The sequence below is a fragment of the Mytilus galloprovincialis genome, chromosome 10 (genome assembly GCF_965363235.1).
Source record: "Mytilus galloprovincialis chromosome 10, xbMytGall1.hap1.1, whole genome shotgun sequence".
Classification (NCBI taxonomy): domain Eukaryota; kingdom Metazoa; phylum Mollusca; class Bivalvia; order Mytilida; family Mytilidae; genus Mytilus; species Mytilus galloprovincialis.
In genome coordinates this window covers 88,799,687-88,817,101 of record NC_134847.1, presented here as the reverse complement: position 1 = coordinate 88,817,101, position 17,415 = coordinate 88,799,687, and the positions used below count along the sequence as shown (strand labels likewise).

The following is a 17,415-nucleotide window of genomic DNA, read 5'->3' as shown; positions in this document are numbered from 1 at the left end:
TAAAACACATCAAAGGAATGTATACCAAGTATCATATTCCTGACTCGTTACAGGCATTGTATTATGCGAGAACTTAAAGTAAGATAAGATCGATGTATGATGATATCTCTCTTTTTAAAGATCTGCCGTTTACACTTCATTCCCTAAGTAACTCCAAATGTATCATGAACAAACATGAAAGCAGACCAAACGTGTGTATCTTGCACATGTCGTGTGCAACTCAACAAAAAATAAAAAGGAAAAAAGTAATAACAGTATAAGGTTTATATTCATATTTTTCGGTGTATAACATATTTGAAATATTTCAATAAAATGATTTAAGTTGTATAACTTTATCATGTAAATGTTAGTTTTATCTCCATGGACTCGTGTCAAATAATCTATGACATACTGAAAGAGGGAAACCATCTGTTCGTGGTCTTTTTTTTTCCTTCTATTTAGCTTAGTATTTTAACATTTTATCAACGATATTCTTATATAAATAATGAAAGGTATTTAATTGGTTTTTGATTTGAGATTTACAATCGGACGTTTGAGAACCGACATCCATATCGTGCATATCTCCGAAAGATCAGCATTTAAAAGTTGACCACATTTCTACATTCATATATCTATGCAATCAATTAAAAGTAACTGCACTCATGTCAGATCATTGTTATTGACAAAATTGTGTTCAATACAGTATAGATTTTTTTGTTTCGCAGAAATGTCATACGTATATATCTGCATACAATAGTTTTTTTTCCATTGGTTTTATTCCCGATAAAAAAAAAACAATTGTATTTGCTTATTTAAAATTAAGCTGAATAAAATACATTTAACTTATGACCAGTGCATGATTATATTACATCTTTCCTACTGGTCAATTAATGATATTGCGAGGTCAGTATGAGTTCACATGTAAGTGCATTGTGGTCACTTCCAGCATTTGATGTGTTAACCTGTAATTCTTATCAAACAATTTGTGAAAAATTCCAATTTTAAATATGAACTTTTATGTCAACTATTTTATTTGCAAAATACATTTTTGGCAATTTTTATTATGAATAAATGACCTTTTTTCGTCAGTTTAGTTTTGATAACATGAAGCAAATCAAGCTCAGACTCGTGCCTGTGTATAATAGTATGGTTAGGGTATTTAACTGTCTGTCTTAAAAATTAATTCTCATAAAGGTCGGATATTATTTCTTTTTTTTAATTTCATTTTTTAAACTTCTGTGACAATGCTGAAATATATAACATATTAAGTTTTCTGTTACATTGATAATGTGAATTCCCCCCCCCCCCTTTTAACCTAAAAAAAACAAACTGGTACCTCCGTAGCGTAATAATAGGTACGTACACATCCAACATATTTGATATAAAACGCCATAAATATTTTTAGAGAACCCCCTATAATTGTTATCTTAAATAGAGAAAAGACCCATCGGTCATCTGTGTTTCTTATCGTCATTTTCTAATGAAACGGTTGGCGAATTTGCAAAAAATGTTTAAGGTATTCATAAAATAGAAAATATCTGCATAAAGTGGTGTTGAGGTGTAGATGCAAAGTCATTATGCAATGCGTTTGAAACGCTGCAGGGATGTTCAACCGGTCAGTAGTGAGTCATATATTACCCAAACCTCTTATCGTTCTGAACATATTTGCCACTGGATGGAAAGCAATCAACAATCAATCAATCACAAACCCCTTATAAAGAAAATACAAATTGAACTGAAACTGTTTAATTCAGACAAAGTTTGAAGGAAATAAAGGAAGAAAATACATGTCTTCGAAGCTATATGACCGGGAGTAAATTTTCTAAAACTACATGTTTCAAGTTGAAATTGTATAAAAATCCTGTTTAAGGTGTTTATAAACAGACTCCATTAGATAAAAATTAAAGGTGGCAAACAACTGGATCGAAACACATTACACTCCTTTGTTTGCTTTTCATAACTATTTAAATATCACCGTTACATATATATTCACTAGTAGGTACAAAATAAATTATAATACTTAAAATTATTTGAAAGACCTATTAAGGACTCGCCGCAGAATTCACACACGTATGTATCCCGTGTCTTTGTTGCCCCGCACATCTACAGCATTTACATGAGCATCTACCATTTTTTGCATTAGAGTTTCTTAAACATTTTATGGAATTTATTAATATCTATTTCTTATATTTCTTATGGTACAAAAGTTATTGAATATTAGTTTCATACGGAATTGCCTCCAAAAGAATCAATGCAGTCTTTAAATAATATTCAATATATACACAGGTAATCTCTTTTTCGTTTTGACAAATTCCCCACATTTAAAGTGTAATTGGTCAACCTCAGCGTCATGAATATACCTTCTCGTAACGGTTAATGTAAGATACATTAGTAATATATTAAAAATGGTTATTCAAGTTTCGGTTGTTAATGAAAAGACAAGGATATTTTTTTGTCAAGTAACAGTTGTACATTTCTTGTAAAGAATTAACATATTCATTTTTTTTCTATATTATGATGTTTTCCATTTTTTATGCATCATAATTCACAAGCCATTTTTTTACCATCTATACATTTTATCTTACTCATTTGTTCAAAATTGTAGATACTGCAACTGGATAATCAACAATAATATACAGTAAGTGTTCGTCTGCGATAGTTTTTATTTGAACTTGAATGCTTTTGATTATACTCCTATGAATATTAGAATTCAGCGGTACCTAATCATAATTCAAATAACACTTCGGCGTTGACATGAATATCAATTATATGGTCATTGTTATAAATTTTCTGTTTACACAACTTTGAATTTTTCGAAAAACTAAGGATTTTCTTACCCCAGGAGTAGATTACCTTAGCCGTATTTGGCACAACTTTTTGGAATTTTGGGTCCTCAATACTCTTCAACTTTGTATTTGTTTGGCTTTTTAACTATTTGGATCTGAGCGTCACTGATGAGTCTTATGTAGAAGAAACGCGCGTCTGGCGTATAAAATTATAATCCTGGTACTTTTGATAACTATATATTCCCTCTGGATTTAATTTGACATTTAATGATCCTTCAAACTTCTCTTTAAGTTTAATAATCATTATTAACTTTTAACGGATGTATACTGGGGTCATATGATTTCAATCCTGATAATTGTTTAAATATTTAGTAGAAGGGTAATTGCTTATAATTGTGTCAATAATAGCGTCATTTAGATTTTTCCATACATTTCTACATGTACTTTTTGAATCAATGTGTGTGTACAATATAATGTACAATCTCATTTATTTATAAGCCATGGGGTTCATTTTCAGTAATTTGTAATTTTGTACTTAAAGTAATGTTATAAGAGTCTCATTTCAAGAGCTACTTACTGGACAGTGAAAACGTATTTATTAATATAAAGATTTATCTTATTGAATGACAGACAAAATACAAAAATCTAATGATGATGATCTTGTCTCAGAAGAAACTGTCGGTTGATCTATTAGTTTAGAAAGAACAAAATAAGTTCTGCCAGCTGATTGAAAAAAGAGATCGTCTGCTTTCAAGATCCATTAAATGTTTAAAGCATCTACTGGTAGTATGTCATTAATTTTTTTAATTGGTAAGTTGTATTACAGTAAAATATTCTTCAAAATTTTGTCCGAATATTAACTACATAACGCATATGGTTCAATGTTGAGTAGTTAAAGCACTTCGCTATAATCTGCTTGGTCATCTGGAATTTTTGATAAAGTTGACATACTGATTGTGTCATACGTACTGTCTTCATTTCTACAACAACAACAAAACAACGTTATAAACAGACTTAGTATATACTAAGTAGTTGTATTACAATCGTCTATGGCAATATATTTTTTTATCCGCCGATCGTTTTGATATCAATATTGATTTAAATATACGATCTGTTGTAAGCTACATCTTTATTAAATCAAAATGCTTATTTGTTCCACGTACAACGGACCGGTATATTAAATTTCATCAAAAGTCTTAATTTCAATTTTTCAAAATTAGTATTGTAGTAGGGAAAGAAATAAAATAACACAATGGTTTGAAAAGTTTACTTCTCTGCAATATTCTAGATATAAAAAGATATACCATTTATACAAGGGGAGTGTTTATTGGAGGATTTCGTTTTGCTTTAAAGATAATCCTTTAGTATATTTTTTTTAGACGCAAACAAAACGGATGATCGCAGGTGCTTGTGAAGGATAAACAGATCCTGATCAACATACATGTATGGTACCCGTCGTGATGCTCATGTGAGTACAAGCATGGTTATAACACAGAAGGTGGAAATAGGGATGTGATTTTAGTTACAAACATTGGAACATATTTGATATCATCTTTTTCGGTTGTTGTGGTTGAGCTTTTGATAAAGGTCAACTAATCCGTGATGCCGTTCATAAAATTTACGAAAAATAACTTCAACTTTATCAATTCTAGATTAAAAAGCACCCTTGAGGGCAGCATCCGTCTATCTAGGAATTCTCATGATCGGAAATGCAAGACCTGGAATATCGTAATTGTTACAACTGCTAGTGAGTGCAAGACTTTATCAACTAACTTGCAGTCCACAATAATTGAATGGTGGCTTTACGAGTGGGGAAATAATTAATAGGAAGATACATTTCTTGTAAAATTACATTGTTGATGATTATTTCATTTCAACTTCACAAGTAGTAAATGATGGTCTTGAATCATAGATTCTAGGTACCAACGTAGTTCACTCTTTCAGAATGAATTAAGGCAGTGATGTCGTTGATACAAATCAGTGCTCCACGAAACCTCTTTCTAAAAAATTAACATCTATTTTATCAGCAATCAAAGACGGGCTTCAAAGTGATTGTGAAACTGCTTTTTCTAGAGGTGGCGTGAATCAGATGTGGATACTTAAAAATTCCAAAATTCTTTAAGGAGTACATACAATCTAACTCTCTTTCATCTTGTAATATTATTTAAACATTTGACTTTTCTACTCTTTACACAAGTATTCCACATTCCAAACTAAAAGAGAAATTGGAAGAGTTGGTATTGCTTTCCTTCATAAAAAAGAATGGCCAACGTAGATACAAGTATCTTGTCTTAGGGAAGGATAAATCCTACTTTGTAAAGGATCACTCTGATTCAAACAAAAAATTCTATGAAACTGATATTATCAAGATGCTTGATTTCTTGATTGACAACATATTTGTTACGTTCGCAGGACGTGTTTTTCAACAGTCTGTCGGCATTCCAATGGGAACAAATTGTGCCCCTCTATTTGCCGACTTGTTTCTTTTTATTATAACGAGGCTGACTTCATGCAGGAACTTCTTAGGAAGAAAGATAAGAAGTTAGCGATATCCTTTAACCCTACTTTCCGCTATATAGATGATGTTCTTTCACTAAATAATTCAAAATTTGGTGACTATGTGGAACGCATCTATTCCATCGAACTAGAGATAAAGGATACTACTGATACAGTTAAGTCGGCCTCATATCTTGACTTACATCTAGAAATTGACAATAAGGGTCGGTTGAAAACATAACTTTACGACAAAAGAGATGATTTCAGCTTTCCAATTGTGAACTTTCCATTTCTAAGTAGCAATATTTCAGCAGCGCCTGCATACTGGGTATAACTCCAAATTGATACAATATTTCCGTGCTTGCATTTCCTATCATGACTTTCTTGATAGAGGGTTGCTGCTCACAAAGAAGCTATTAAACCAAGAGTTCCAAATGGAACAGAATGCCTGAACTAGGTCAGGAATTTGACAATTTTTTCGTTTGATGTGTTTGAGCTTTTTATTTTGCCATTTGATTAGGGACTTTCCTTTTTTTATTTCCTTCGGAGTTCTTTTTTTTTTTTTTACTTTTTAGTTGGACAATGCAAATTGAAACAATGATGAATTTAACTTAAATCCACCTACCGTGTTGGCATTGTAGAATTATATCTGTCTGTAAAAGAATGTTATATCAATTGTTAAGTATTAAAAAAAGCTCTATGTATTTATCGTTTTGCCATAACTTTTGTTTAACTCCTGTCAAAAATAATCCGTTGTACGACTCTTTACTATATCAGATTTGCATTTGTATTTTGTCATTTTGTCTATGACATTCCTAAGTCAACAGCATAAAATATATGTATTTTATTGACAAACCTTTAAATTAGAATTAAAAAAAAAACATCTGACGTTCCTTACTACGATTATCATAGAGAAGAGCATAGCTGGTATAATAGGCATGCGTTATCGGAGCATGCGTATTGCACTAACAAATCAAATGTGATTATGATTCATTTAAAATAATTACCTGACGTTTTCGGCAAGATTCTTCTGATAAATATTATGATGCAAAAGACCACTATCACTACACCTAATACTGATGAGCTTATTGCAATTATCACAGTCACGCTGTTTTCTGTAGTTTCTGATGATGTGGTAGCTTCTGTAGTGCTGATTGAGAATGTATTATGTTCTAAAACATAGCATAAATATATAGTGTATATTTTATTTCTTGATGGGATTCCAACTTCTAAAAGTGAAAATACAGCCATACAACGTATATATCTTATAATTGCACGATTGCAACAGCTTTTTTCGAAAATCTTAATCTAATATATAAAGTATGTTCATCATTTTCATGGCATTATCTGTCATCTGAAAGATAATTTTAGAAATATGTCAAACAATTTTATCATCTTAGTTTTAATGATATGTTACAAATACTCCGCTTAGCATTTATAGCAAAAAATGGTATAAATCTTGTCTGAATTTATTTTGTTTCCTAAAAATGTAGTTTCCATTCCTATAAATATCATAACATAAAACATTTATCAGCCTTGTTTGACTAAATTAATTGTACAGTACAACAGAAATTACCAACCACCTGCAATAGGTAAACAAAAAAACAGGGACAGCAGTCAACATTGTGTTCAAATCTTAATCGCTATAAAAATTAACAAATATGTAACAAAGAAACACAAATAAGCATATAGACAAAGCTCATAAGCAAAAAATGAAAGACAAGAATACCAAACTTACATAAGCACAATAATCCACTATTTTGTACATAAGGAAAGGCTGTACTAAGTCAGGAATATGACAGTTATTTCCCATTCATTTGATCTGTTTGCGCTTAATATTTTTCTATTTGATATAATACTTTCCGTCTTGAATTTTCCTATGTGTTCGGTAACTTTGTTATTCTAATTTTAAAAGAGTAATGCTAGCTTCAATACTTTCTCCTTAGAATCTTTGTATGAAATATACTACCTATTAAATAAAGGAACACGTCAAGTAAGCAAAATAATGTACTTAGTATTACCTTGTTTAATAACAAACAAATGGTTCACCTCTGCAAAACTGTTCAGAATCACACATTTATACAATCCATACGCAGCTTTGTGTACAGTTAAGTTGCTAATGAAACCTTCAACGTTTACCAAAACACGATGTTGTCTGATTTGTACAATAGTATATGATGTTGTTTGTTGAAATTTAGCTCCTAATGCAACAGGTTCATTATTAAAGTACCATCGTGGATCATTCGGATATGGTTTCGAGAAAAACGTCACAGAAAAAACTGTATCGCCACCATCGACTGTAGTGAATTGTGATATGAAAAAGGGTGGACCTGAAATAGAAATGATGAATTTACGAGATGGTCTGTTTAAATTTTTCAAACTACCTTAAATTATCACACATCTGAACATTGTCCCATCAATTTTACCTTTTTAGCAAACATAATTGCGTATAATTGTCCACATTGTCATATATACATATTTTCTCCCGATCCAAAAATCTATTAATATGTTCACAAGTTAAACTTGTTCCGTTTCTTTATATTTATTCAAGAAAACAGCGCAAAAACTTACTTCGGTTTAATACCACCAAATCAAAGTACGTCACACCCACTTCAAACAAATTTGACAGTTGTAAGACATTAATTCTAATTTTCATTGCAATAAACCAAATTTAAGTCATACGTATATATCTTATCTGTTTCAAATCATTCGTTTTTAATTGTGTGTTTCTATAGAATACTTTTGCATGAAATAACCAGTATTACAAATGGAAAAATACACATTTATTTTGTTAAGAAAAGTCGTCTTTAAGTGCAATACAACCTTATTATAGTATGTCACATCAGGTTACATACAAAAAAGGGACAAAACAATTATTTCCCTGAATTTTACAGTTATCGGAAACTAATCCTACATGAGTCATAAATATGTATTGGGCATTTCAAAACACCATTGTTATTTGTTTTTATTTTGTGTATCTATAGAATATTTTGGAAACTTAAGGTTTCTTATGATTACTTAGTCCTGTATATAGGAAATAAATAGTGAAAATTGGATTTGTTAAATATAAGGAATGATTATTTTCTTAAAATTTTAATATTACAATAGAAGAAAAAAGCATCATTTTACTACGGTGGCCGAGTGGTCTAAGTAGTTACTACTATAATCACTAGCCAGTCCAACACTGATGTTGTGAGTTCGAACCACGCTCATACAGGTGCATTCGACTCCAGTCTTAATTGACTAGTATTGTCAGTTTTCCTATCGGAGGTCGGTTGTTTTCTTAGGGCAATCAGGCTTGGTCTTTGCATCGGAACTAAACACATTTATTCTAAAAACAGTTGTTGGCATGACACGGGTTATGTTCTTCTCATATATGTTATGATGGTATGATACTAAACCCCTAACGGGAAGGATTGTGCCTGATGTTCATATGATAAAATCATAATCTTTTAGTCAGTTTAATTGAAGTCTGGAGCTGGCATGTCAGTTAACTGCTAGTAGTCTGTTGTTATTTATGTATTATTGTCATTTTGTTTATTTTCTTTGGTTACATCTTCTGACATCAGACTCGGACTTCTCTTGAACTGAATTTTAATGTGCGTATTGTTATGCGTTTACTTTTCTACATTGGTTAGAGGTATAGGGGGAGGGTTGAGATCTCACAAACATGTTTAACCCCGCCGCATTTTTGCGCCTGTCCCAAGTCAGGAGCCTCTGGCCTTTGTTAGTCTTTATTGTATTATTTTAATTTTAGTTTCTTGTGTACAATTTAGAAATTAGTATGGCGTTCATTATCACTGGACTAGTATATATTTGTTTAGGGGCCAGCTGAAGGACGCCTCCGGGTGCGGGAATTTCTCGCTACATTGAAGACCTGTTGGTGACCCTCTGCTGTTGTTTTTTATTTGGTCGGGTTGTTGTCTTTTTGACACATTCCCCATTTCCATTCTCAATTTTATTCTCTACCAATAAAAATTGACCGTCATGAAATAGCCTAAATGCGGTGATTAAAAGTGGCGTTAAAACACCAAAAATCAATCAATGGTTGTGTATGTTTTTAAAATTCCACGTCATAATCAAATTTCGACCAATCGTTTGCTATGAACAGATATTTCACAAATGAGGAGAAATATTCTTCTCGGATTGCTCAAGAAATGTGAAAAATAGTACAAAAAATAGAGACATTGTAATTTATACTTTGTTTTTTGTTTTGCACATGGAATGAAAAAAAAATCAAATACTATCAACAATGACCAGGATGACCTAACGCGTTGAATTAAGTTTGTGTTTAAATCTTAACCTAGAATGACACAAGCAATTAGATCTGATGCGGTCCTGTCAGACATTGATTTGAATAAAAAAATAAAACGAAAGTTATAAAAGATGCGAATATAAAAAAACACATACATATCTAAATAAGTACATGTATGTTAAGTGTAAACTAATGCCATATGTGCGGAACATATGAATATGTTTGTAACAATATTTACCGCTTACGGACAATGTTGTAGACTTTTCCATTATTGTCTGCCCGAGAATATCTGTTTTCCATCTACAAGTGTAATCACCAGTATCTTGACTATTGCAGAATGGAATAGTTAGAATGTTTGAGGTATTAACATGTCTGCCTTGGAGTGAACGAATAGTTTCGCCAGCGATCGAATGAATCCATGAGACTGGAGTGGCCCCGACCAATTGTAAAGTACAATTTAACTCAATACTATTTGAAGTGTCACAATAGGTCCGTCTTTCCAATTCTAAAGTAGCTAAATAATGAATAAAACATTGGTCCGCCTTTCCAATTCTAAAGTAGCTAAACAATAAATAAAACATTGGTCCACCTTTCTAATTCTAAAGTAGCTAAATAATAAATAAAACATTGGTCCGCCTTTCCAGTTCTAAAGTAGCTAAATAATAAATAAAACATTGGTCCGCCTTTATAGCGTTACTGATAAGTCTTATGTAGATGAAACGCGCGTCTGGCGTACTAAATTATAACCCTTGTACCTTTGATAACTATTTAAACCACTCGGTCGATGCCACTGCTGGTGGACGTTTCGTCCCCGAGGGTATCACCAGCCCAGTAGTCAACACGTCGGTGCTGACATGAATATCAATAATGTGGTCATTTTTATAAATTTCCTGTATACAAAACTTTGAACTTTTTGAAAAACTAAGGATTTTCTTATCCCAGGCATAGATTACCTTAGCCGTATTTGGCACAACCTTTTGGAATTTTGGATCCTCAATGCTCTTCAACTTTGTACTTGTTTGGGTTTATAAATATTTTTGATTTGAGCGTCACTGATGAGTCTTATGTAGACGAAAAGCGCGTCTGGCGTACTAAATTATAACCCTGGTACCTTTGATAACTATTTCCAATTCTAAAATAGCTAAACAATTAATAAAAAAAAATAATTCTTTTATGAACTTAAATGCATTAGTTCTACAACATAACAACTATAGTTATGCTCCAAACGGAAATAGAAACAAAAGACTTGTCATTTATTTTGTACTAAAAAATAAATGATAAAATTATACAAAATTATCAGCCCCAATATATTTCAATTTTCAATTGAAACCTTTGAGAAATAAAAAAATAATATTAGCAATTGTAGTTGGTCCTGTCATAGGTGATATTGGTCCGGTCATTGTCACCTATGATCAGGTCGCGTATTTGCAATCTTTGAAAATACTGTTTCGTTCTTTTATTTAGATTAATGTATTAAATAATGTATTTTTGGAAGATAAATCCTACGATAATGTAAGATGAATAATACTTATTAGCATTTTCATTTTCATTTCAGTTTACTGTGAACCAAATTAGAAGAACCGACGTTTTCGCGTCACATGCATAAACACGGATGTAAACGTTAAAGTAAACGCCCATTTAGTTTTTTTTTCCGCACGACTTCATGTATAATGTTTGGTCTGCACCAAACTGTACAATATCTTAATGAAAAGTAATGAAAATACCTGGTCCTAAAATAAATTGTTCTACAACTTCTCCATATACATTAGAAATCCTGCAACTATAAACATCGCTCGGGCGTCTCTTGAAATTACGAATCGTTAAGTTTGAAATAAATCCATCAGTCGTTACATCCACATTGTACTGCTTTAGTTTAACCGTCATGTTGTTTACTAATATGGAGTATTGGGGATCTTCATTCAAGTTGTCGAGTCCTTGCAACCAATCAATAATGAAATCGTATGGGATGGAATAGAACATTACAGACAAAATTAAATCATCTCCCTTTTCTTCTGTATGCCGATTTAATACAACAGGAAGACCTATAAACAGAAACGTAGTTATTGACTATAAAAGAATACACATTTGTTTCTTTAATTTACCTTAAAAAAATATAATGTTATGAGAGATGGGTGGATGTGCAAAGTTCAGCTGTATATTTGTGGATTATTTTTGACTGTATGATTGCTATAAAATTGCGAATTTTCAATTAGTTTTTCGTCTGAAACAGTCATTTTGAACTGATTAACTCTTACATTCGCTAAACCAATTGACAATATCTTTTGTGGTTGTGCAGTAAATAGTCAGTACACTAACAACTGCAAATGGGTTAGTACCGGTCATTGCTGGTTCAGGTTTAGAAGAAAAACGTCATGCATTTTACCCAGGAGTGTTTATTAAGTTTTAGTTCCGTTGTTTTCCTCTAATAGTTGATGTTATCTCTCGGTGTCACTTTGTTACACGAAATTGTTTTCTCTAAATAGCATTTTGAACAGCAGTATACTGCTGATGTTTTCAATTAGAGGGTCACTTCATCGATTGAATATCTGTTTCGAAACGTTTTTTTTATGTCCGAAAAGGAAAACACATGTTAATCCCTAATATAACATAACAAGCTAATATGCTGTTTGTGAACCTCTCATTTTGAAAATTACAAAGTAGTAAATCGAACAAAGATATTAGTATCAAATGAATTAACGTAACGACCTGTTTGAAAGTCAAAATAGTTAAATGATAATTATTAAATTTACACAACTAACTTTATCTGACTATGAAGCGACATAAGCTTTTTTTGGCACAAAATAAAAAAAATCAGAATACAACCATTTTGACAAACAAGGCATTATGAAACAGAGCATATTGTAAACGCTTTTGGGTATATTATTCTGCTTACATACCATTGACTATCAAATGCACAGATATGTTGATACTTGGAAGTAAAGAATAGTCTGTTTCCAGCATACAAGTGTATTTTCCAGAATCGTCATGATCACAAAATGAAAAATGAAGAGTATTTGTGTCCTTATCAACAAAATCTCTATTCATTTCCCTTATTAATTTTCCATTACGTGAATGTATCCAACGTATCAGGTTTGTTGTTAAGTAGTTGTATTCACATGGAAGATCAACGGATTGAGAAACATTGCAACTCCTAATAGATGCTACATTGTCTAAAATAGTCAAACTATCAAAGAAAACAAAAACAATCATTTGGTATCAATACAAAAACATTGGACGTCTATCTTATTACATCCACTTTTTTTTTTATTAAATCAAAAAACCTTTTCGTTATATACATAACTGCATGCATCAGTTTAGCAGGCGACGCTCATCATGTCGACGCACCCGGTTATCCTCCTGTACCAAGTCAGAAATATGACAGCTGACATCTAATAGGTTCATATGTTGGAGCTTTTGATTTTGCCAATTGATAAGGGACTTTCCGTTTTGAATTTCCTCTGAGTTCGGTTTTTTTGTTGTTTTATTTTTCTTTTAGTGGTGCGTTCGTTTCCATCAGTGTTTTAACGGTTAACAAAATACTTTATTTCTTAAATCGATTACAGAGATTTCAAAAGTACTCTTGTTTTTATATATTTACTTCATATGTATTCCATGTTAGGTTAACAAAAATGAAGATTTGGTGCAGGGGAAGTCTTATTATACATACCAATGCAATCAAAGTCTCGAGGTACCAACTCAGATAGTGTTTTATTGTTTTTCGAACATTTTCCACCCTGAGTTCTAAACGGCTTATCATGGCGAACATACACGAACCACATAACGTCACAATCACACATTAGATTTTCATCATTAATATATCTAAAATTAGAAAAATAAATTGCTGGATGTTTGTGTATTTTTACCAATTAGCTCATCGCGTGTGACAAAGTTTAAACATTCTTGGCTTTTATTTTGTTTTGTATTTTTGTTTGTTTGTTCGTTTGTTTGTTTCGGGTTTGTTATTTCTTCTTTTTGGAAGGTAGAGCGTTTCTGATAAAGGTAAAAGGTAAAAGGCATTTTAGAAACACGAAATATGTAAAAAAAAAAAGTGTTTATCTATTAATGAATATGCCTATTACACATATTAAAGTTTTTTAGTATCGATAAAATGCATCTATCAGTTTTTAATTTCTGTGCTCTTCAGTCGAAATTTGATTATGAATTGTTTAATGTATGCTTCATTAACCTTCCTATTTTCAAGATTACTTAAACAACATAGTATGATGTGACTCAATTTATGGAACCATCGAAATATTGATATGCCCGTGATTATCGTTTGTTTTAAGTAACACATGATCTTGTCATCTTATTTTCAAGTTAATATGAGAGATCTTTAATTCGTGTTGTTGAAATTGCAAAATGGATAATAATTTGTTTCTTTTTATTTTCTATACGAGAGACTAAGTAATAATGTACATGGGATAATGCAGGCCCACGTTGCCATTTCTGTATTGAAGTGTTCTCCTTCAGAAGTTATGTTCTTCAATATATCTCCAAAAACAATTGGAGTATGCCGTGGATATTATATCATTGTAGACGAGGTATTGAAAACATTAGTGTATATTAGCAGAGCTAGCAGTTTTTTTATCAGGTATCATTCTAAAAGTTAACACTATTGTTGAAATTGTTTTACAAATTCAGCGTTGAGATTAAAGGTGTTGTCGACATTTACTCTATAAAAGAAAGTTAAAAAGGCAAAATATAGTAAGAAGTTAAAAAGCATTGAGGACCAACAATTCCTAAAAGTTTTGCCACCTTAATATTGATTACAGATTAGCTGGTCAGAGGAATAATTATTTAATAAATACGTCTAAACAAGAGACAACTCTACGACAAATTCTTCAATTGGATCACCTAGGTCTAGTAGGCCTAGTTGCATAGAGCGCTGGACACAGTGCATGTAATGCTGTCTCGTTATCGCAATTAAAATCAAATATCCGGTGAGGAAAGAAAAAAACATTTGTTTACACAATGTGTGCATTCAACATTGTTGTGCTGATATTTAGAGTAATTATGAACATTATACTAGTATGTATTTTCACAACGTGTATCAACTTCACTGTCGATTCAATGGATGGATTGGTCGTAAACCTGGTTTTATAGCTAGCTAAATCTCTAACGTGTATGATAGTCGCATGCAATTTTATTATATTGACAACTATGTGCGAACAACACGAACAGACATAAAAATGTAAAAGTGAAAAATGGGGGAACATCAGTCAACAATAGTTTTAATCACTATAAACAGAAACTAATTTGTCAACGCAGAGAAACAAAATGACATATAGACAAAGCACATAACCAATAATGATAGACAAGACTACAAAGAAATACCATTGAGCAATAACACAATGGCGGTATGTATAACTTAAACCACATCATGTATTATGTGTTAAATTGATACAGAATATGTATCAACAAGGTCTTGGTATTTTTACATTTGTAGAAAATAGACGAGACGTTCATTGACATATCCCTGGTTCATAAAGTTTCTGCTCAGACAATTTTAACGTTTTATAAAGTCAAAGTGGTATATGCTCTAAAATAAAATAAAAAGAAATATCGATGGATCGATTGATCAGTTTGTGTACTGAATGAGGTGAGCCCAATTTGAAAACTCAGTCAATCGAAAGTATATCTTTATCCATAGTTTTTATAAAAAGAAAACAGATACATTTTTTTTTCTAAAATGCGCCCTTTAATGCTTTTTCGTATGCGTTATTGCGATGTACGTACATGCTGTCTGAGATAGTAATCAATCGGTTTTCTTTCATTACACAATTTTGACCGAGCGCTCTAAAAAAAAAGAAAAACAAATAAGTCGGGAACACATAATGCGATGCCATCTATAAAGATAATCTAATTGACTTGTGCACTGTAAGCATGGTATTAACTGTCGCTTTATATTTTGTTTTATAACAGAAACAAAGTAATTTTCCAATGTTTTGTTTACCAATTTTTAACCAAGGAATAGCTAAAGAGTAACCTACAAAAATAATTCAAAAACTATGAAAATCTTGTCTTTTTAACGAAAACATGCCTACACAATTATGATATTTACATGTATTTAACTAATTCTTCTACCAATTACTATATCGCAATCGTCCTCCATAACTGGACATAACATAGGTTTGAAAGAAATGTTGACCTCACAATAGAAAATTTAGTGTGCGACATAAAACTTGTCATTTCAGAACGTTGGTTTTACTGTTTGTATTGCTGTACACTAGACAATTTTGGGACTGTTTTCTGTGAGTCAATGATCCGTGTTGAAGGTCGTTTTTTTACCTATAATTTTTAACTTCAAAAAAAAAAGTTACTCGGATAATGATTTGTTTCATTGGCTCTCATAGCACATCTTCTGATATAAATATGTAGGACTCTGAACCGCGATGGTACTCCGAACCGCGATGGCTTGACGCTGAACTGCGTCATTGTGACACTATCTTAATAAACTGTTTATAGATACGCCGAAATACGATGGTGGTAACACTGTAGTACGATGGTCTACTCAAACTACATTTACAATACTTTTCGTGTCGATGTAGAAGTCAATGTGTATGCTAGAAGAAGTCTTCTAAGTAAGAACGAAACGCGTGTTTGACGTACTAAATTATAACCCTGGTACCTTTGATTACTATATATAATAAGAGGTTTACTTACTTAAAATACTGCGAAATACGGGGAGGATTGGTGGAGAGGGGTTCCGTATACAGATTTGCAGTATCATGACTTAGAAGTACAGTGAAGGAAGAAATCACGAGAGAAACAACGAAAAGATAAATTATTAATGCAGAACTATGTCTAAATGTAAAAAAATAAAATTAACGATCTCTCACTTAGTATGCAACTGTAATAAAGGGCAACCATAGACAATAATGAATGAAACTTTATGTAATAACTACTAAAAATCTATTTTTTATAATAATTGTACGTATATAGATTTTAAACTAGCAATCATGCGTCAAATAGACCATCGCACATCAGCGTAATAGCCATCGCACTTCGGCGTAGACCATCGCACGTCAGCATGACCATCGCACCTCACCGTCCAAAGCGCACCTCCGAGTCCTACAGATATACACCTGTTTATTGTTAAAAACTATACGACTACCTCTAGATTCATGCGTGATGTTAGTTTGCTATCTCCTTTTTGTTTAAATGCTGTTAGTTAACAGCATAAAAACTAGTAGAATGATCTATCGATTTATAAATTTTGAACAGCGGTATACTACTGTTGCCTTTATTTAAGAGTGTTCCTAATGCAAGTTATGTCTAAAACACGTATTATGTGCTTTGAAACAGCCAATACGACTCATTGCGATCCCTTTCGAAACGGAATATATTGTGTAATATGGCCTTTTTAACTCTTATATTATGTAATAATACTTAATTTATCGAAATTCTAAAAGATTGTTAAGAATAATGCTTACAATAAATTGAAATGAACATTCATGAAGGCATTCTTCTCTATAACAGTGTCATTATTCTCGTTAATGGCCATTCCTCTGAAACAGATGTAGAAAGTTAATCTTAACAGCAATGAACTTGTAAAAGAATGCTGCATCTAGATAATGGCATAAACAAATTGTTGAACTTTAATACAATGGTCCTAGACAGATATAATATGACATGAGCATCCGTTTAAATGGTCACATGTAAACACTTTTAACAATACTTGGGTTATATGCAGCATGCATACACTAAAATACAATTCAAATGAATTCACATGTTCTAGAATAAACGTTTTAATAAAGGTTGTTAATCTATTATCGTAGTAAGGTCTATTAATATTGTATATATCGGTAGTTTCACCGATTTCATTCTCAACACATACACGTAACACCATATATTGAACTTAAGTAACCAACGCGTTTGGACTAGCAGGCTGTTGATACT

At 31.9% G+C, this 17,415-nt stretch overlaps 1 protein-coding gene across 2 annotated transcripts in view; it reads right to left on the bottom strand.

The window, feature by feature from the left end:
• Positions 1-17,415, bottom strand: part of LOC143048715 (titin-like) — a 226,161-nt gene that overhangs the window by 203,614 nt on the left and 5,132 nt on the right. The window contains exons 3-12 of one of the 2 annotated variants that reach the window (XM_076222554.1): positions 16,950-17,024; positions 15,253-15,312; positions 13,184-13,335; positions 12,414-12,686; positions 11,241-11,558; positions 9,755-10,030; positions 7,283-7,591; positions 6,269-6,433; positions 5,887-5,914; positions 3,481-3,745 (exon numbers count right to left, since the gene is read on the bottom strand). In XM_076222554.1, coding sequence (XP_076078669.1) covers positions 3,658-3,745; positions 5,887-5,914; positions 6,269-6,433; positions 7,283-7,591; positions 9,755-10,030; positions 11,241-11,558; positions 12,414-12,686; positions 13,184-13,335; positions 15,253-15,312; positions 16,950-17,020 — 1,740 coding nt within the window. In that variant the 5' untranslated portion in view covers positions 17,021-17,024 and the 3' untranslated portion in view covers positions 3,481-3,657. Of the gene's footprint in view, positions 1-3,480; positions 3,746-5,886; positions 5,915-6,268; positions 6,434-7,282; positions 7,592-9,754; positions 10,031-11,240; positions 11,559-12,413; positions 12,687-13,183; positions 13,336-15,252; positions 15,313-16,949; positions 17,025-17,415 lie in introns of those variants that run through there. The other variant, XM_076222555.1, reaches the window with a different exon arrangement.